The sequence below is a fragment of the Panthera onca genome, chromosome B3 (genome assembly GCF_046562875.1).
Source record: "Panthera onca isolate mPanOnc1 chromosome B3, mPanOnc1 haplotype 2, whole genome shotgun sequence".
NCBI classification, from domain to species: domain Eukaryota; kingdom Metazoa; phylum Chordata; class Mammalia; order Carnivora; family Felidae; genus Panthera; species Panthera onca.
This window is the reverse complement of record NC_138344.1, coordinates 69,854,417-69,875,898: the sequence shown is the minus strand read 5'-3', so window position 1 is coordinate 69,875,898 and position 21,482 is coordinate 69,854,417. Positions and strand designations below refer to the sequence as shown.

Genomic DNA, 21,482 nt, shown 5'->3' with positions numbered 1-21,482 from the left:
CTAACAACACAGCTAATTGGAATTAAAATAAAAAATTAAATAATTAGAAAGTAGAAAAGGCAAATTAAAAACAAATAAAGAAGAATATAAACAATACAAACAGAAATTAATGAAATAGGTAACAGAAAACAACAGAAAAAAATAGAACCCAAAGGAAAGAAATAATAAAGAGCAGACCAGAAATAGAGACTAAAATGACAATAGAAAAGATAAATAACACTAAGAGCTTGTTCTTTGAAAAGATAAACAAAATTTTCCTTTAACTAAACTAACCAATAAAAAATAGAGGGCTCAAATAAATGAAATCGGAAATAAAAGAGGTTGCAACAGATACCATAGAGTATGATTATTAGAAAGTACTATAAACAAGTATACACCAACAAATTAGACAACCTAGAAGAATGGATAAATTCCTATAAACACATAATCTTCTAAAACTGAATCATAAAAAAATAGAAAATGTGAGTAGACCAACTTCTAGTAACAAGATGAACTGGTAATCAAAAACTTCTCAATAAACAGAAGTCCAAGACCAAACATTTTCACTGGTTAATTCTACCAAACATTCAAAGCAGATTTAATACCAATCCTTCTCAAACTCTTCCACAACACTGAAGAGAAGGAAATGCTTCCCAAGCATTACCCTGAACCAACACTACACCAGGACAACATAAAAAAAAAACAAAAATTACACGCTGATATCCTTGATGAATGTAGCTGTGAAAACCTTCAAGCAAATTAATTTCAACAATATATAAAAGAATCATACGGGGGGGTTCCGGAAGATGGCGGCGTAGGAGGACGCAGGGCTCACAGCGCATCCTGCCGATCACTTAGATTCCACCTACACCTGCCTAAAGAACCCAGAAAACCGCCAGAGGATTAGCAGAAGGGAGTCTCCTGAGTCAAGCGCAGACTAGAGGCCCACGGAAGACGGTAGGAAGGGCGGCGAGGCGGTGCGCGCTCCACGGACTGGCGGGAGGGAGCCGGGGCGGAGGGGCGGCTCGCCGGCCAAGCCAAGCAGAGCCCCCGAGTCTGGCTGGCAAAAGCGGAGGGGCCGGACAGACTGTGTTCCGACAACAAGCGCGACTTAGCGTTTGGGAGGTCATAAGTTAACAGCTCTGCTCGGAAAGCGGGAAGGCTGGAGGACAAAGGGAGGGAGAGCTGCTGAGCCCCCTGACGGCAGAGCTCAGCTTGGCGGGGAACAAAGGCGCCAGCGCCATCTCCCCCACCCATCCCCCAACCAAAATCCCAAAGGGAACCAGTTCCTGCCAGGGAACTTGCTCGCTCCGCGCAAACACCCAACTCTGTGCTTCTGTGGAGCCAAACCTCCGGCAGCGGATCTGACTCCCTCCCGCTGCCACAGGGCTCCTCCTGAAGTGGATCACCTAAGGAGAAGCGAGCTAAGCCTGCCCCTCCACCCCCCGTGCACCTTGCCTACCCACCCCAGCTAATACGCCAGATCCCCAGCAACACAAGCCTGGCAGTGTGCAAGTAGCCCAGACGGGACACGCCACCCCACAGTGAATCCCGCCCCTAGGAGAGGGGAAGAGAAGGCACACACCAGTCTGACTGTGGCCCCAGCAGTGGGCTGGGGGCAGACATCGGGTCGGACTGCGGCCCCGCCCACTAACTCCAGTTATACACCATAGCACAGGGGAAGTGCACTGCAGGTCCTCACCACGCAAGGGACTCTCCAAAATGACCAAACGGAAGAATTCCCCTCAGAAGTATCTCCAGGAAATAACAACAGCTAATGAACTGATCAAAAAGGATTTAAATATATAACAGAAAGTGAATTTAGAATAATAGTCATAAAATTAATCGCTGGGCTTGAAAACAGTATACAGGACAGCAGAGAATCTCTTGCCACAAAGATCGAGGGACTAAGGAACAGTCACGAGGAGTTGAAAAACGCTTTAAACGAAATGCAAAACAAAATGGAAACCACGATGGCTCAGCTTGAAGAGGCAGAGGAGAGAATAGGTGAACTAGAAGATAAAGTTATGGAGAAAGAGGAAGCTGAAAGAAAGAGAGATAAAAAAATCCAGGAGTATGAGGGGAAAATTAGAGAACTAAGTGATACACTAAAAAAAAATAATATACGCATAATTGGTATGCCAGAGGAGGAAGAGAGAGGGAAAGGTGCTGAAGGGGTACTTGAACAAATTATAGCTGAGAACTTCCCTGAACTGGGGAAGGAAAAAGGCATTGAAATCCAAGAGGCACAGAGAACTCCCTTCAGACGTAACTTGAATCGATCTTCTGCACGACATATCATAGTGAAACTGGCAAAATACAAGGATAAAGAGAAAATTCTGAAAGCAGCAAGGGATAAACGTGCCCTCACATATAAAGGGAGACCTATAAGACTCGTGACTGATCTCTCCTTTGAAACTTGGCAGGCCAGAAAGGCTTGGCACGATATCTACAGTGTGCTAAACAGAAAAAATATGCAGCCGAGAATCCTTTATCCAGCAAGTCTGTCATTTAGAATAGAAGGAGAGATAAAGGTCTTCCCAAACAAACAAAAACTGAAGGAATTTGTCACCACGAAACCAGCCCTACAAGAGATCCTAAGGGGGATCCTGTGAGACAAAGTACCAGAGACATCACTACAAGCATAAAACATACAGACATCACAATGACTCTAAACCCGTATCTTTCTATAATAACACTGAATGTAAATGGATTAAATGCGCCAACTAAAAGACATAGGGTATCAGAATGGATAAAAAAACAAGACCCATCTATTTGCTGTCTACAAGAGACTCATTTTAGATCTGAGGACACCTTTAGATTGAGAGTGAGGGGATGGAGAACTATTTATCATGCTCCTGGAAGCCAAAAGAAAGCTGGAGTAGCCATACTTATATCAGACAAACTAGACTTTAAATTAAAGGCTGTAACAAGAGATGAAGAAGGGCATTATATAATAATCACAGGGTCTATCCACCAGGAAGAGCTAACTATTATAAATATCTATGCGCCAAATACCCGAGCCCCCAGATATATAAAACAATTACTCATAAACATAAGCAACCTTATTGATAAGAATGTGGTCATTGCAGGGGACTTTAACACCCCACTTACAGAAATGGATAGATCATCTAGACACACAGTCAATAAAGAAACAAGGGCCCTGAATGATACATTGGATCAGATGGACTTGACAGATATATTTAGAACTCTGCATCCCAAAGCAACAGAATATACTTTCTTCTCGAGTGCACATGGACCATTCTCCAAGATAGATCATATACTGGGTCACAAAACAGCCCTTCATAAGTTTACAAGAATTGAAATTATACCATGCATACTTTCAGACCACAATGCTATGAAGCTTGAAATCAACCACAGGAAAAAGTCTGGAAAACCTCCAAAAGCATGGAGGTTAAAGAACACCCTACTAACGAATGAGTGGGTCAACCAGGCAATTAGAGAAGAAATTAAAATATACATGGAAACAAACGAAAATGAAAATGCAACAATCCAAACGCTTTGGGACGCAGCGAAGGCAGTCCTGAGAGGAAAATACATTACAATCCAGGCCTATCTCAAGAAACAAGAAAAATCCCAAATACAAAATCTAACAGCACACCTAAAGGAAATAGAAGCAGAACAGCAAAGGCAGCCTAAACCCAGCAGAAGAAGAGAAATAATAAAGATCAGAGCAGAAATAAACAATATAGAATCTAAAAAAACTGTAGAGCAGATCAACGAAACCAAGAGTTGGTTTTTTGAAAAAATAAACAAAATTGACAAACCTCTAGCCAGGCTTCTCAAAAAGAAAAGGGAGATGACCCAAATAGATAAAATCATGAATGAAAATGGAATGATTACAACCAATCCCTCAGAGATACAAGCAATTATCAGGGAATACTATGAAAAATTATATGCCAGCAAATTGGACAACCTGGAAGAAATGGACAAATTTCTAAACACCCACACTCTTCCAAAACTCAATCAGGAGGAAATAGAAAGCTTGAACAGACCCATAACCAGCGAAGAAATTGAATCGGTTATCAAAAATCTCCCAACAAATAAGAGTCCAGGACCAGATGGCTTCCCAGGGGAGTTCTACCAGACATTTAAAGCAGAGATAATACCTATCCTTCTCAAGCTATTCCAAGAAATAGAAAGGGAAGGAAAACTTCCAGACTCATTCTATGAAGCCAGTATTACTTTGATTCCTAAACCAGACAGAGACCCAGTAAAAAAAGAGAACTACAGGCCAATATCCCTGATGAATATGGATGCAAAAATTCTTAATAAGATACTAGCAAATCGAATTCAACAGCATATAAAAAGAATTATTCACCATGATCAAGTGGGATTCATTCCTGGGATGCAGGGCTGGTTCAACATTCGCAAATCGATCAACGTGATACATCACATTAACAAAAAAAAAGAGAAGAACCATATGATCCTGTCAATCGATGCAGAAAAGGCCTTTGACAAAATCCAGCACCGTTTCTTAATAAAAACCCTTGAGAAAGTCGGGATAGAAGGAACATACTTAAAGATCATAAAGGCCATTTATGAAAAGCCCACAGCTAACATCATCCTCAACGGGGAAAAACTGAGAGCTTTTTCCCTGAGATCAGGAACACGACAGGGATGCCCACTGTCACCGCTGCTGTTTAATATAGTGCTGGAAGTTCTAGCATCAGCAATCAGACAACAAAAGGAAATCAAAGGCATCCAAATTGGCAAAGATGAAGTCAAGCTTTCGCTTTTTGCAGATGACATGATATTATACATGGAAAATCCGATAGACTCCACCAAAAGTCTGCTAGAACTGATACATGAATTCAGCAAAGTTGCAGGATACAAAATCAATGTGCAGAAATCAGTTGCATTCTTATACACTAACAATGAAGCAACAGAAAGACAAATGAAGAAACTGATCCCATTCACAATTGCACCAAGAAGCATAAAATACCTAGGAATAAATCTAACCAAAGATGTAAAAGATCTGTATGTTGAAAACTATAGAAAGCTTATGCAGGTAATTGAAGAAGATATAAAGAAATGGAAAGACATTCCCTGCTCATGGATTGGAAGAATAAATATTGTCAAAATGTCAATACTACCCAAAGCTATCTACACATTCAATGCAATCCCAATCAAAATTGCACCAGCATTCTTCTCGAAACTAGAACAAGCCATCCTAAAATTCATATGGAACCACAAAAGGCCCCGAATAGCCAAAGTAATTTTGAAGAAGAAGACCAAAGCAGGAGGCATCACAATCCCAGACTTTAGCCTCTACTACAAAGCTGTCATCATCAAGACAGCATGGTATTGGCATAAAAACAGACACATAGACCAATGGAATAGAATAGAAACCCCAGAACTAGACCCACAAACGTATGGCCAACTCATCTTTGACAAAGCAGGAAAGAACATCCAATGGAAAAAAGACAGTCTCTTTAACAAATGGTGCTGGGAGAACTGGACAGCAACATGCAGAAGGTTGAAACTAGACCACTTTCTCACACCATTCACAAAAAGAAACTCAAAATGGATAAAGGACCTGAATGTGAGACAGGAAACCATCAAAACCTTAGAGGAGAAAGCAGGAAAAGACCTCTCTGACCTCAGCCGTAGCAATCTCTTACTCGGCACATCCCCAAAGGCAAGGGAATTAAAAGCAAAAGTGAATTACTGGGACCTTATGAAGATAAAAAGCTTCTGCACAGCAAAGGAAACAACCAACAAAACTAAAAGGCAACCAACGGAATGGGAAAAGATATTTGCAAATGACACATCGGACAAAGGGCTAGTATCCAAAATCTATAAAGAGCTCATCAAACTCCACACCCCAAAAACAAATAACCCAGTTAAGAAATGGGCAGAAAACATGAATAGACACTTCTCTAAAGAAGACATCCGGATGGCCAACAGGCACATGAAAAGATGTTCAACGTCGCTCCTTATCAGGGAAATACAAATCAAAACCACACTCAGATACCACCTCACGCCAGTCAGAGTGGCCAAAATGAACAAATCAGGAGACTCTAGATGCTGGAGAGGATGTGGAGAAACAGGAACCCTCTTGCACTGTTGGTGGGAATGCAAATTGGTGCAGCCGCTCTGGAAAGCAGTGTGGAGGTTCCTCAGAAAATTAAAAATAGACCTACCCTATGACCCAGCAATAGCACTGCTAGGAATTTATCCAAGGGATACAGGAGTACTGATGCATAGGGGCACCTGTACCCCAATGTTTATAGCGGCACTCTCAACAATAGCCAAATTATGGAAAGAGCCGAAATGTCCATCAACTGATGAATGGATAAAGAAATTGTGGTTTATATACACAATGGAATACTACGTGGCAATGAGAAAAAATGAAATATGGCCTTTTGTAGCAACATGGATGGAACTGGAGAGTGTGATGCTAAGTGAAATAAGCCATACAGAGAAAGACAGATACCATATGGTTTCACTCTTATGTGGATCCTGAGAAACATAACAGAAACCCATGGGGGAGGGGAAGGAAAAAAAAAAAAAAAAAAAAAAGAGGTTAGAGTGGGAGAGAGCCAAAGCATAAGAGACTGTTAAAAACTGAGAACAAACTGAGGGTTGATGGGGGGTGGGAGGGAGGGCAGGGTGGGAGGGAGGGCAGGGTGGGTGATGGGTATTGAGGAGGGCACCTTTTGGGATGAGCACTGGGTGTTGTATGGAAACCAATTTGACAGTAAATTTCATATATTAAAAAATAAAAAAAAATAAAAAAATAAAATAAAATAAAATAAAATAAAATAAAATAAAAAAAATAAAAGAATCATACATATTGATCAAGTGGGGATTATTCCAGAGATAAAAGTGATACAACATCCAAAGAAATCAGTCGATATGATACAGGTTAACAAAATGAAGTATAAAAATCATAAGATCATCTCAATAGATACAGAAAAAAAAATCACATGACAAAATTCGACATTTATTTCTGATAAAAATCTCAACAAAGTGGGTATAGAGGGAACACACCTTAACATAATAACTGTCATGCATGACAAACTCACAGCTAACACCACACTCAATGTTGAAAAATTACAAACTTTCAGTTTTTCACTCTCATCACTTTTATTCAACAAAGTGTTGAAAGTTCTAACCACAGCAATAATGCAAGAAAAAGAAAAAAGGCCACTCAATTATGAAAGGAAAAATAAAACTGTTACTATTTATAGATCATGTAATACTATATATAAAACAACCCTGAAGCTTCCACCAAAAACCTTGAGGAACAGTTAAACAAATTCAGAAAAGTTTGAGGATACAAAATTAATACATATAAATCTATGGTGTTCCCTATACACTAATAATAAAATATCGGAAAGAAAAACTAAGAAATAAACCCCAACTCCAATTACATCAAAAAGAGGGGCTCAGGGGTGGCTCAGTTGGTCAAGCATCCAACTCTTAATTTTGGCTCAGGTCATGATCCCAGGGTCATGGGATCAAGTCCCACATTGTGGAGCCTGCTTAAGATTCTTTCTCTCCCTCTGTTCCTCTCCCCTGATCACACTCTCTCTCTCTCAAAAAACAAAACAATCAAACAAAATAGTAATCAAAACAATATGGTATTGGCATAAAAATAGACACACAGATCAATGGAACAGAATTGAGCACCCGGAAAAAAACCCACACATATACAGACAATTAATGTATCACAAAGGAGCCAAGAACATACAATGGAGAAAGGACAGTCTCTTCAATAAATGGTGGTAGGAAAACTGAACAACCACATGCAAAAGAATTAAAGTAAACCACTGTCTTACACCATACATAAAAATCAACTCCAAATAGGTTAAAGATTTGAACATAAGACCTGAAACCACAAAATTCCTAGAAGAAAATATAGTCAGGCTTGACATTGGTCTTAGAAATGTTTATGAATCTGACTCCAAAGGTAAGAGAAACAAAAGTGAAAATAAACAAATGGGCATACATCAAACTAAAAAGCTTCTGCATAGCAAAGGAAACCATCATAAAAATGAAAAGACAACCTAATGAAGTGGAGAATATATTTGCAAATCACATATCTAGTAACAGGTTAATATCCAAAATACGTACAGAATTCACACAACTCAATAACAATAAATCAAACAGATTTTTTAAATGGACAGAGGATCTAAGTACACACTTTTCCAAGAAAGACATACATACTACCAAAAGGCACGTGAAAAGATATTTGTATATCACTAAATATTAGAGAAGTGCAAATCAAAACCACAATGAGACATCACTTCACGCTTGTTAAAATGGCTATAAGCAAAAGACAAGAAGTAAGGGTTGGAGAGAACATAGATAAAAAGGAAACTTCATACACTGTTGGTGGAAATGTAAATTGGTGTGTCCACCATGGAAAATAGTAGAGATTCCTCAAAAAATTTACATCTACCATATGATACAGCTATACCACTTCTGGGAATTCATTCAAAGAATATTAAAACACTAATTCAAAAAGATATATGTACCACTATGTACACTGCAGCACTATTTTCAACAGACAATATAAGGAAGCAGCTTAAGTATCCATGGATACTTTATCCAATGGATAAAAAAGATGTGGTATATATAAACAAGATAAAACTACTCAGCCACAAAGAAAAATGAAATCTTGCCATTTACAACAACATATATGGACTTCAAGGCTATTATGCTAAGTGAAATAAGTCAGAGACAAATACTGTATGATTTTACGGATCTGTGGAATCCAAAAACAAAAAAGTAAAACAAACAAACAAAAACAATACAAACCCAAACTCATAGATATAGTGAAGAGATTGATGCTCACCAAAGGGGAAGAATATGGGGGGTGGGGGGTGAAATGGTTAATCGTATACTAATGAACAATAACTAGACTTTTGTTGGTAATCACTTTGTCATGTATACCGATGTCAAATTATAACACTGTACACCAGAAACATATATAATGTTACATATTAATTTTACCTTAATAAAAATAAGCTGAAAAATCTCTGGAATGCTGACAATATCTTTTTAAAAGGTACAAACTACCAATAGACAATGAAAGAGAGGAATATACTGAAAGTCATAGATATATTTCTTTTCTTATTATTATTTTGAGAGAAAGAAGAGCATGTGCAAGCTCAGGAGAGGGGAAGAGGAAAAGGGAGAGAGGGAGGGAGAGAGAGACAGAATCCCAAGCAGGTTCCACACCCAGCACAGAGCCCAATGCGGGACTTGATCCCATGACCGTGAGATCACGATCTGAGCCAAAATCACGAATCTGATGTTCAACCAACTGAGCCACCCAGGCGCCCCTTGCAGATATTCCATAATGAGAGAATATTAGGAACAGCTTTTCCAATAATGATGACAACATAGATTAATATGCACATTTCTCTAAAGACACAGACTACCAAGAATTGAATTTATAGTTGAAAACTTTCTCCTAGAGAAAACTGCAGGCTAAAATTACTTCTCTGGTAAATTTTACCAAAGATTTAAGAAAGAAACTACAACATTTCTACAAAACTTCTTCAGTAAATTTAAAACAAGGAAATATATTCTAAAAGGCCACCATTATCCTGATACTAAACTAGATAAAGCACTGTTTCATAACCCAACATCCACTGCTGATTTTAAAAACTAAATAGAAAGGAATTTCCTCAGCCTGATAAAAAGCTTGTATTAAATACAAGCTATACCTAGCATCATACTTAACAAAAAAATGAAAGCTTTTCTTATAAGAATAAAAAACAAGTCAAAGATGTTCACCCTAACCACTTGTATATTCAGCACTACACTATTTGACCTGGCAAGTACAATAAGGCAACAGAAATGAATAAAATTATCCATACTAGAATAAAAGAAGTAAAATGTGTTTATGCACCGAAAAAATGACCATCTATGAGGAAGATCCTACTTACTCTGTAAAAAACCAAGAGGAAGTGAACGATTTTGCAAGTTTTCAAAATACAATTTCAATAAACAAAATATCTATTATATTTCTATAATTAGCAATAAACAATTATAAACTAAACAAAAATGCCATTTAAAACAGCACCAAAAATTAAAATAATTAGGAACAAATCTCAAGAAAGATATGCAAGACCTGTTCACCAGAAACTATATAACAGTGCTGAAATAAATTAAATGGGACTTCCATAGATAGCGAGTTATACTGTTTCCATGGCTCACTCTTCATAAGGATTAAATAGATTCATCATGTAAGAATTATGTCACAGCTGTGATAACACTCATATCAATATTTGATGTCCCAAGTTTTCTGAATCCAAAATATCAAAGATAGAAACAAAAGGCTATCCCATGATTAGTGAGAAGTCATATATCACTTATGAGATCTTCCTGTAAATCACTAGCTGTCTGCATACTCTTTTGATTGCTGCTTTCATCTCCTTATTCCTGAACGTGTAGATGACTGGATTCAGAAAAGGAGTGATGACTGCATCAAAAATGGCAAGAAATTTGTCCATCTGGGAATTGGGATGTGGCCATGTATAGACAAACATGGTTGGACCGAAAAACAAAAGGACCACAGTGATGTGAGCTGACAGGGTGGAAACGGCTTTGGATGAACCACCGGAGGAATGTTTCCAAACAGAAAACAGGATGATGATGTAGGAGATGAGGAGTATGAAGAAGGAACCCACACAGATAAACCCACTGTTAACAGTGACCATGAACTGCAATCTGTACGTATCTGTACAGGCCAGTCTGAGGAGCCGAGGAAGGTCACAGTAAAAGCTGTCCAATACATTAGGACCACAGAAGGGTAAATTAACAATGAATGCTAGTTGGAACAGTGAGTGACTGACACCAAGGGCCCAGGCAGCAGCCAGAAACAAAATGCACACTCGTGGGCTCATGATGGTCAAGTAGTGGAGAGGCTTGCAGATGGCAACATATCTGTCAAAGGCCATGGCGATGAGCAGCACCATCTCCACACCACCAATGACGTGGATGAAGAAGATCTGGGCGATGCAGCCTCCAAAGGAGATGACTCTGTGCTTTCTGAAAAGGTCATAAATCATCTTGGGTGAGGTGGCAGAGCAGGCTCCCAAGTCAATGAAAGAGAGATTGGCCAGTAGGAAGTACATGGGGGAATGTAAGTGAGGATCAACGGTCACAGAGAACACAATGAGGATGTTCCCAGTCATGCTTGCCACATAGAGCACAGAGGAGAACACCAGGAGGAGAAGCTGGATCTCCCATGAATGAGTGAGTCCCAGAAACACAAACTCAGACACAACCGAGTGATTCCCTCCATCCATTGATCCAGCCAACTGGGCTGCCAATGAAATAAGAACTAAGAAAATGAGGAGGAAAATGTGATTATGGAGATAATAGGTCATAGAATTACTAATGTTTCAATATTCTTATGAATGAAAAGGATATAGTTATCTACTTCCTCAAATATAAAAAAACAAAAATCAACACACTACCATCACATGTGTGAGTTAAGACATAATTTTAAACTATCACCAATACTCTTACTGCAACGTTCTGTTCTCAAGTGAACAGATTTGCCATGAACATGGACAGATGAGTACCATGACATTCATCATCTGTTTAAATCACTTTTGAGGGGCGCCTGAGTGGCTCAGTCCTTTGAGCATCCAACTTCAGCTCCAGTCATGATCTCATGGTTCGTGAGTTCAAGTCCCACATCAGTCTCTGTACTGACAGCTTGGAGCCTGGAGTATACTCCTGATTCTGTGTCTCTCTCTCTGCCCGTTCCCCCCACCCTCAGAAATAAATAAAAAACATTAAAATTTTTTTTATTTAAATCACTTCTGATATTGACTATTTCTCACTTCTAACATAGTCCATCTTGCTTTTATGTATGTCCTCATAATCTACTCCTCTTCCCAGAGTGCTCCCACAATTTTCTGATAAAAAGTAGGATGAGAGGAAAGCATGATTAACAAATCAATTGTCACCTTGAGTGAGAGAGTGACTAATATATGAGTTGAGACTAAATTAAGACTGGCTGTAGATTAAGATTGAATAAAGACACTGACTGGGGTATGTGAAATTGAACAGCCCACTAGTAAAACACTTGTTAGGTGGACTCTAAAAATGGAACAAGTGTTTTCCATCACATTTTATTATGTTCACTATCCTGGGTGCCTCTAGTTCCCATGCAATTTTTCATAACTACAAAGCCCTAAACTGGCCTCAACATTCAATAAAAATGTCATGCCACTAGGATGCAAGGCTTTTTCCAAACCTAATAAATGTGTATTTGAAAGATTTCACCAGATTCTGCTAAGGTGCATGCCTAAAGTGGCCACCAAGGGTGTAACATATTTTTGCAAACAGCTTTTCCCTACCCATCCGTATGAAGGTATTAAAGATCAGCACTTGGAATAGCTAGGATTGTACATTTTAATTCATCAGTGTCTCATCCTCCCTTTGGTGTCAACCTTTACGTCCACTGACATCCCCACCCACACCCTTTAAAGTGCTTAGTACCACCTGCAGGTAACCTGTTGTTGTGTGGTATTTTCCTGCTTACTGTGAAATCTATTCAGATATTTTATCTTCAAGGCAATTTGTATTTTGTACTTTTGATTTAGGATTATAAAATAAGAACGTCAAACATTAATAAATCACATTTTAAGAAGAACAGAGGATCTTTCTTCTTGATCTTAAACCATAAAATACAAAATGTGACACTGGAGATTCAGTCCTTTAATATGTATAATATTTATATGTGAAGTGGATGGTGAGCAGACAACAGTGTTCTGTTTGTCTCTGTGTTCAGATACCTACCTCGATCATATACTGTAATAGAGAGTAATTTCCAAAAACAGTAATAAGGTTGATTATTTTAGGAATTGATGAGGTACAGTAGAACAGTATAATGACATCCTTCATTTTTACAACTACAATTCCAGACTTTCTCACACAAAGGAGCATCTAACTGATGCCCTCAGTCATCCCAGACTGCAAAAACACATGGAGACTATCATTGTGTCCTGCCCCCCATTCTGGGTCTCCACCACTAGCATGAATCTCTATTCTCATCCACATGTAGTGATTATACTGTTACCTCTTGAACTAACAGTCTACAGTCTCAAGGTGCACACTTTCTATTCCCAGAAAACTGGGGCCTAGAGTAGGGGGTACTTATGCTGCTCATCCAGGGAGGAAAAGACAGCTCCAGCTCAGAAAAGGACTGACAGGATGGATGTTCATGGGGAAGTGATAAAGGCACTGGAGAGGGAGTCAGGAAACTCAGTAATTATTGAAAAAGTCCTAAGGCCTTGATGAGGAAAAGCACATGTCCCCAGGATAATGAGATGAAAATTCTCATGGAACTATATAAAGTCTATTTTGTCCAATTGGTCATCATTCAGATGAAAAACATGAGACCCAGCAAAGTAAACAGAGTTTCCAAGATTCGCACAAGTGGCAATCTGGGGACCAAAACTTATGTCTCTTGATTCTTATTCCAAAAAGAAAAATCCTAGGGAAAACAATCAAGTAAAAGAAAGCAAAACTCAAAACAGTGATTTTTTTCTTGGTTAAAATCAAAGCTAACTAGAGACATTCATCCATAATGTCCATTATTCTATAGCAAACTAACAATAATTAAATATTACATAGAATGTGTACTCAATTAAAGATTATTTGACTAGTACAATAGGAAATTATACCTGGGAAAGTGATTATTCATTGCTATTAAATTTGTATACTGATTCTTTGTATTTTGGGGGTTATGTAACTAGTTGCTACAATGGTAAAAAACTTAATATAATGTTTCTAGGAATTCCATCCTTTGGTCTCTCTAAAAGATTTTTTTAAAGTAGGGGCGCCTGGGTGACTCAGTCAGTTAAGTGGCCGACTTCGGCTCAGGTCATGATCTCACGGTCCGTGAGTTCGAGCCCCGCGTCGGGCTCTGTGCTGACAGCTCAGAGCCTGGCGCCTGTTTCAGATTCTGTGTCTCCCTCTCTCTCTGACCCTCCCCCCGTTCATGCTCTGTCTCTCTCTGTCTCAAAAATAAATAAACGTTAAAAAAAAATTGAAAGTAATCTCTATACCCAGTGTGGGGCTCAAACACATGACCCCGAGATCAAGAGTCGCATGCTCTACCAACTGAGCCAGCGACGCACCCCCGTCTCTCTAAATTTTATTGTCCTCAAAGGTCAGTTAAAATCCCAAATACTTCTTGCAGCTTTTGTTAACCATTTTCCTTGATACTGATTTATTCTTTTGCTAACTCCTGTAAGTCAAAGAAAACAGTTGGAAAAAAAACATGAATTGTACACATACAAATACAAATCTAATGTATTACACAACACATGTCAAGTGAATACTAAAATAAATATGTGGTCAGTTGAGGCGTGGGAAGGGAAATGTGCTATAGACATTCAAAGGTAGATGGTAGCTGGTATCAGCAAGAGCAGATGGATAGCAGATGGCATTCCTACGAACACAAATATTGATCTGGTCCTTTGGGAATTATAATTGAATAAAAAGAGATACACAATATGTGGAAAATACCTTGAATTATATAATATGAAAGTAACTTTTAATAGTAACCATAATTATGCATGTAGATATAGCCCATACTATGAGAAGTTAGAGTAACAACCCCAGGCTATAGTAAGGCAATGCCTTTAGGTCAGTGATCTGTACTATTTTTTATTCTCTCATTTGTTGGTCTTCTTTTCCAATTGTTTTAAAAGACGCAAGGGGAAGTTTTTCATTTGAAAACTTACAGTAGCCATGACTAATAGTCTCCCCATGAGAAGGCACCTAAGGCCTTGTAGCATATTTCTTGGTAGGGGTCAGATAGCATTTAATCTTCAAGCCTATACTCAGAACTCAGTTTATTTTCTTGAAGTCTTGAAACAATCTAGGATGCAGAAAAAAATAAAGCAGAGAGAAAAGAGAAAGAATGAAGATTTTAAATGTGGAGGGAAATAAGAAAAGAGGGAAATTAGGAAAGATATTTATGATAAAGGGAAAAAAAGAAACTGTTAGAAAAAAAAGAGAAAAAGCTAAACAAGTTTCAGATGGTATTAAATATGGCAGCCAAGGTTAGTAACCACACAGGTAAATTAAAGAGAACACCAGTCTCTCACCTTTAATTCACTGATTCAGGGTTGCTCCTGACTTTGACACTGGATAGGATTTAAGGTAGGCAGATGCTTCTATTACTTGCCTTATTCAGGCTCACAGAGTTTCTGTGAAAATCACACATGATAATAAATGGATAGACTGCCTTTTATACTGTATAATGACATACACAAGTAATTCACTGTAAAATATTTAACTGTTTTTTAATGATTTGAGTGGTCATATACTAAGCAGGAAAAAGAGGCATAGAGAACAACAGAAAATAGCCATGTGAAATTCTCCCCACTGTGTGTTTTCTCTGGGTTCTACTATCCCAGTAGGATTATCTGTCCAGTCAGCTTCTCCTGCTGAGGGTCACAGTAACTTCCAAAGGTGGTGTTCTTCTACATAGTGGACTTATCGTACAGTGATAGGCTCACAGTCAAAAGTCCAGAAATCATTTCCTAATTTTCATCTCTATATTCTTCAATCCTAAAAACACAAAAATTCACACACTGCCTTTCACACATTATAGAATGATTAGCAGCTTGGGCTTTGATGGCAGGCATCACCATTCACTTGCTATGTGAGCACATCAAAGTTACTTGACCTCTGTGAGCTTCAGGATTCTCATTACTAATGTGGAGATCATAATACCTCTTTGCAGGGTGTTGTGAGAAATGAATGATATATATAAACTTACCTAAACTCAGTGCCTACCACATAGTATGGCACAATAAATGTTTTCTATTATATACTGAAGAATATGTACATGAGTGACTTTTTAAGTACAGAAAATCATTCCTCAAATTCTGAAACTTCCATTATTCTAAAGCATTGAAACTAGACCTGGTTTTAGGCAAAGCTTTCATATCCATACTTGCATTCAATCACTTGAGCATATTTCCCAAATAACAACTTTGCTTCTTAGTGGAAATACTAATCACTTTCACATCTGCTGTTCCCAGAATCCAAAGCCATAAATTTCAATTAAAAAAAAAAAATTTCTGACCACAGAGAACACTGGACATTTCCCTTGTCATTAGTGGTAAGAGGGAGAAGGGAATGGAGAAAGGGCCAAGGTGGGTGCTTTAAGAAATTTTTGAAGACTCTGCCCATCCAGGCTCAAATATGTGCTGATCTGCCAGCACAGACTCTGTGGAAAACAGACTCTTCTTTCAAACTGCCTTTTTCACACAAAATTCTTTCATTTTTACTTCTACTTTAATTGTACGAGTGGAGAAAGCAGGGGTACTTCAGGTAAATTATAGTCACATTCAAAACCAAAGTCTTAGGTATGTTATAGTCCCCATTCTTCTCACTTATTCATTTTGTTAAAATGTAAATGCTTAGTATGTGTCAGACCTCAAGATGGACCAATGTTGTACAAAGTCAATCCTTATCCAACCTGTATATAAATATACTTCAGGCATTGCATGACACATGTCATAGAAGTGTCCTCTAATACATGAGGAGAGTGGGAAAAGACAACTATAGTAATGAGAAAAGGCAGCATACCAGATGTGGCATTTGTGTATAGCTTTAAGAGTTGGTAAATATTACAATACACAGCATCCAAGACAGTCATTTCAAGCAGATGGTAAAATATGAAAAACAGGTAAGTTTGGTGCTCACTGGGTTAAGGGTCAAGCATGCAGATTATCTACAGAATAGATATTGGTTTTGGAGAAGAGAAAAAGTAAGATGAGAAAAAAATGGTGGAGATTAGTTTGTGCCTCACCTTAGGAACTAATACAGATATTCAAGAATTATTAAATAAATGTACAGAGTCAATGAAGAAGAGGATGCAAGGAATTGGTGATAAGGCCAGTAATTAGGGAAGATGCTCCATCTGAAAGTGTGATGGGTCATTTGAAGGAAAGAAACAATGGAAGCAGGAAGTCCTCTAAAGAGAATGCTGAAATAAAGCAGACCTTGGGGGGCTATACAGATGTACTAAAATTTAAGGTTTTAGCTTTAAGACTGTCAAAGAAAAAACGAAAATACTAAGAAATACACAAAAAATTGGTGGCCAGTTAAAGTTGGAGTGAACCTGAAGAGTGACGTCAAAGATGACATCAACTTTAGACCATGAATAGATAGGACAATGGCAGATTCATTTTTATAAATAAGGAAAACGGACACAGAATTTGTGAGGATGGAGAAAATAGATGATTTTATTTATATTAAACAATTAGAGTTTCAGATACTAGTAAGATATCCAGGTGGAAATATGAGTCAGGATGTATGGGAAGAAATATAGGTTCAAAATATAACTGTATAACAATCCATATGAGTAATAACTAAATGTACAAGAGTGAATAAGGTCCCTGAGGGAAAGAGTATGAAGGGGGAAAAAAAGCAAAGACCCAACCATATAAAAATTCATAGTGAAAATGTGAAAGGAGACAAAGGAGCCAACAAATTGGACAAAACAATCACAGAGGTCAGAAGACAATAAGTGGTGAGCCAGAGAAGTCAAAATTGAAGAGACAAAGTGAAAGATGAAACAGAAGAAAGGGAAGGAGTAGAGAACTTTTATTACAGTGAAGAAAATGTGATGAGAGAGTAAAAATATATATATAAGAAAATTGAGATACCAACTCACATAAATTTATTTGCTTTGTAAATGGGCAGTTTGGCATATCAGAAGCACACATTGTAAATATCAAGTGGGTTCATTAATGAATAAATAATATAATAAATGAGAGAGAATTGTCAAAGAAGGATGAATGAGGGGCGCCTGGGTGGCGCAGTCGGTTAAGCGTCCGACTTCAGCCAGGTCACGATCTCGCAGTCCGTGAGTTCGAGCCCCGCGTCAGGCTCTGGGCTGATGGCTTGGAGCCTGGAGCCTGTTTCCGATTCTGTGTCTCCCTCTCTCTCTGCCCCTCCCCCGTTCATGCTCTGTCTCTCTCTGTCCCAAAAATAAATTAAAAAACGTTGAAAAAAAATTAAAAAAAAAAAAGAAGGACGAATGAAAGGTCTTCATTAGGGGCTGGATGACAATGTTTTCGAAGAACCTACATGCCGCTGTGTTGTGACACACACTGTTAATATTCAGCAGCCTGAAAGCAATCAAAGAGCTGTGACCAGTAGGAAGAGGGAGGAGCAGCTCAGTGGCAGGTGAGGCAGAAGCTTACAAAGGGATGAAGTTTCTAGGTCCTGAATAGATGGACCAGGTGGCTAAGCTGAACATAAATCATAGGCCATAAAGGAAGTCACAGAACCTGAAAAAATAACTAAAAACAACACAAAATTAAAAAACACAAGCTCAAACAGTTGGGAAACTTGAAAAGGAAGATAAATAGTCATGTGATAAACTTTGAGTCTTCTGTGATATTCTTCTGTAGCTGTATTCTTATTCTTTGAGGCCTAGATGTACACTTTCCCCTACTCGTATCCTCATCTGCCTATACAGAGCGACTCTCCTTCATGGGCTTGGTTCCTGCTCCATCCTCCTTCTCTAGGATGCCAGCAGCAACATGCCTCATGGAAGGCTGACATCAGAGGGGAGTTGAGGAAAGCAATTTTTACATTCCTGGAACACAGAAATCTTAGCTTGCTGATTTACTCACTAAAGAGTGTCCTTCTGTCCCTCCCACTTACCTGCTTTGCCAAGAAAATTGAGAGGATAGCATCATTAAAGATTCAGATAGATTCTAGTTCTTCCGAAATCAAAGGGATCCTATACAGGATCATTAAAGACACTCACAAATAGCTGTATAAAACAATCAGAGCGGCAGCTAATTATATCCCCAGGAGGTAGTGACCAAGTGATGCTGCAGAGATCTGGGATTGCCAAACTGAAATTACTTGGCCTGGGGAATTATTGCTTATAGTTGTTTCGGTTTTCCCAATGAAGCCCAGCAGAAAAGCTAACTGTTAATAAGAAAACAATGAGAGGCGTTTCGCCTTGTAACACATAGGCCTTTTCCATTTTTTAGAGTGGCTTTAAATCTTTATCTTATGATGACTAAAGGTGAATTCCAGAGCAACATTAAAAACTGCCCTTTACAATTTTTAATCATTTAATCATTTCTATGTTGACTACCATAATACTATTCAACTTAAACAGAGAATATATCAAAAAGTATGAAGAATACATGGAGATAAAACCATATTATATGGCATGAGAAAAGTAGAGAGAATATGTAAGAAAATGAGATTTAAAGCGATTTCAAATATAATGATTCTATACATACACTATTGAATGCTCACTGCAAAGCAGGTGTTGCCACCTAATCTGAAATTATATTTCACTTAAAATTATAGAGATATTAAAAGTCTGGTGTATATACGAATTTAGAACAGTCCCAAAATTTTCTTCTCTTTCTCCTACAGCTAACCTCCTTAAATTATAGAAAAGTCAGTATTGCCCAACATATTCATGAAGCACATATGATCCTGAATCCAAATTTTAAGCAAGTACAGCAGCAAAAATAAAACTACGTTAACCTCAATTATGTAAATAAATGCAGACTTTCAGACTAAGAGTCCAAACTTGAGATGCTTTTTTCCTCTTCCTTTATGCCAGAAAAAAACATAAATGCAAACTCCATCCTTAGGCTAGGAAATATATCTACAATTCCAAACCACAAAACATGAAGAAAAAAAAACTTATGTGCAACAAAAATTGAAACAGGGCAAGAGTGAACACCAAAATAAAAATCATGCCTCCTAAAATCTTGAGCTAGGCACCAAACTCAGCAATCTCAAAAAGAGGTGGATACACTTCGAAAACAACCAGCGATCTTTCCTTTGAACAGAAACATGGGAGTGTGTGAACCCTCACTCCACAGAGTAACCGAGGAAAGAATCTTAAAGAGAAAGACACAGATGCAGCATCTTTGGCGTAAGGAGGCCATTTGTGGAGGAATGAAAGAAAACTCAAGGCAAGAAGCAGGGGGTGGGGTGGGGGGAAGCAGCCAAACACCTGACTGTTCCCATTATGTAATGAAAAGGATAAATCTTAAGACACATGACCAAAATTAACAAGTATGGCTGCTCTGTGCCAGGGAGTAGTTAGCCAAGGAATCCATGAGAGAGTCGTCCCAACAGGTGAGAGTGTATTTGCAGACAACATTCCAAACTCAGATGCCTTCTATCATATCCATTAAATCCCTTAGTTCCTCCTTCACACTATTCTTTCACATTTCTAGTATATTTAATTAGTATATGAGATTAATAATTCAGGTGCCTGACTGGCTCAGTCTGTAGAGCACAGGATTTTTTTTTAATATAGTTTATTGTCAAATTGGTTCCATACAACACCTGGCGATCATCCCAACAAGCGAGAGCACATGACTCTTAATCTCCGGGATTTAAGTCTGAGCTCCACGTTGGGTGTAGAGATTACTTAAAAATAAAAACTTAAAAATTAATCATATTATGTATTATAATAATTTTATTATAAAATAAAGCAGGTGATGACCTATATGAAAATACTTCAGGGGCCCCTGGGAGGCTCAGTTGGTTACACATCCACCTCTTGATTTCGGCTCAGGTCATGATCTTGCAGTTTCTGAGTTTGAGCCCCACATCAGGCACCACGTGTGGAGCCTGCTTGGGATTCTAGCACTCTCTTTCAAAGTAAATAAACTTCAAGAAAATCTTCAAGGAGAAAAGGGAAAATGGCATAAGGTATATACAGCAAACATAATAGAAGGTTTTATGCCATGAAGTAGTGAAAGGAACAAAATTTTCTATACATTTTTCAAGATATAACTTCTTTCTAAAATGACAGAAAATATACATGGGTTATGCAAAGAAGTAACTGACCGAAAATACGAAATGGTAAAAAACAAATCGGACAAATTCAAGAAGCACAGGCATACCTCATTTTATTGCACTTCATTTTATTGCACTCGGCAGGTATTGCACTCTTACAAATTGAAGTTTTGTGGCAACCCTGCATTAAACAAGTCTATCAGTGCCATTTTCCAACAGTATTTGTTTACTTCATGTCCCTGTGTCACATCTTGGTATGCTCACAATATTTGAAACTTTTTCATTATTATTATATTTATTAGGGAGTTCTGTGCAATAATGCTGGAAAATAGTACGGAGGTTTCTCCAAAAAGGTAGAAAAGGAACTACCCCATGACCCAGCAATTACAGTACTAAGTATTTATCCAAAGGACACAAAAATACTGATTCAAAGGGGCCACATGCACCCCAATGTTTATAACAGCACAACCAACAATAGCCAAGTTATGGAAAGAGCCCAAACGTCCATCAATTGATGAATGGATAAAGAAGATATGGCATATATATACATATATATATACACACACATACATACACAGTGGAATATCAGCCATCAAAACAAAGAAACCTTACCACTTGCAACAACGTGGATGGAATTAGAGTGTATTATGTTAAGTGAAATAAGTCAGAGAAAGACAGATAGAGTATGA

The 21,482-nt window shown here is 38.2% G+C and overlaps 1 protein-coding gene and 1 long non-coding RNA gene across 3 annotated transcripts in view; one reads left to right on the top strand and one right to left on the bottom strand.

Annotated features, from left to right (window-relative positions):
• Window positions 1-21,482, top strand: part of LOC144616550 (uncharacterized) — a 135,363-nt gene that overhangs the window by 16,735 nt on the left and 97,146 nt on the right. The gene's annotated exons all lie outside the window — the stretch shown is intronic.
• LOC132668462 (olfactory receptor 4F3/4F16/4F29) lies at window positions 10,332-11,270 on the bottom strand. The gene has a single exon (XM_060617411.3). The coding sequence runs from the start codon at window positions 11,268-11,270 to the stop codon at window positions 10,332-10,334; it is 939 nt and encodes a 312-aa protein (XP_060473394.3).

What these genes read in the sequence shown, in the direction of transcription:
- LOC132668462 (XM_060617411.3), bottom strand. Translation starts at nt 11,270, where the DNA reads ATGGATGGAGGGAATCACTCGGTTGTGTCTGAGTTTGTGTTTCTGGGA.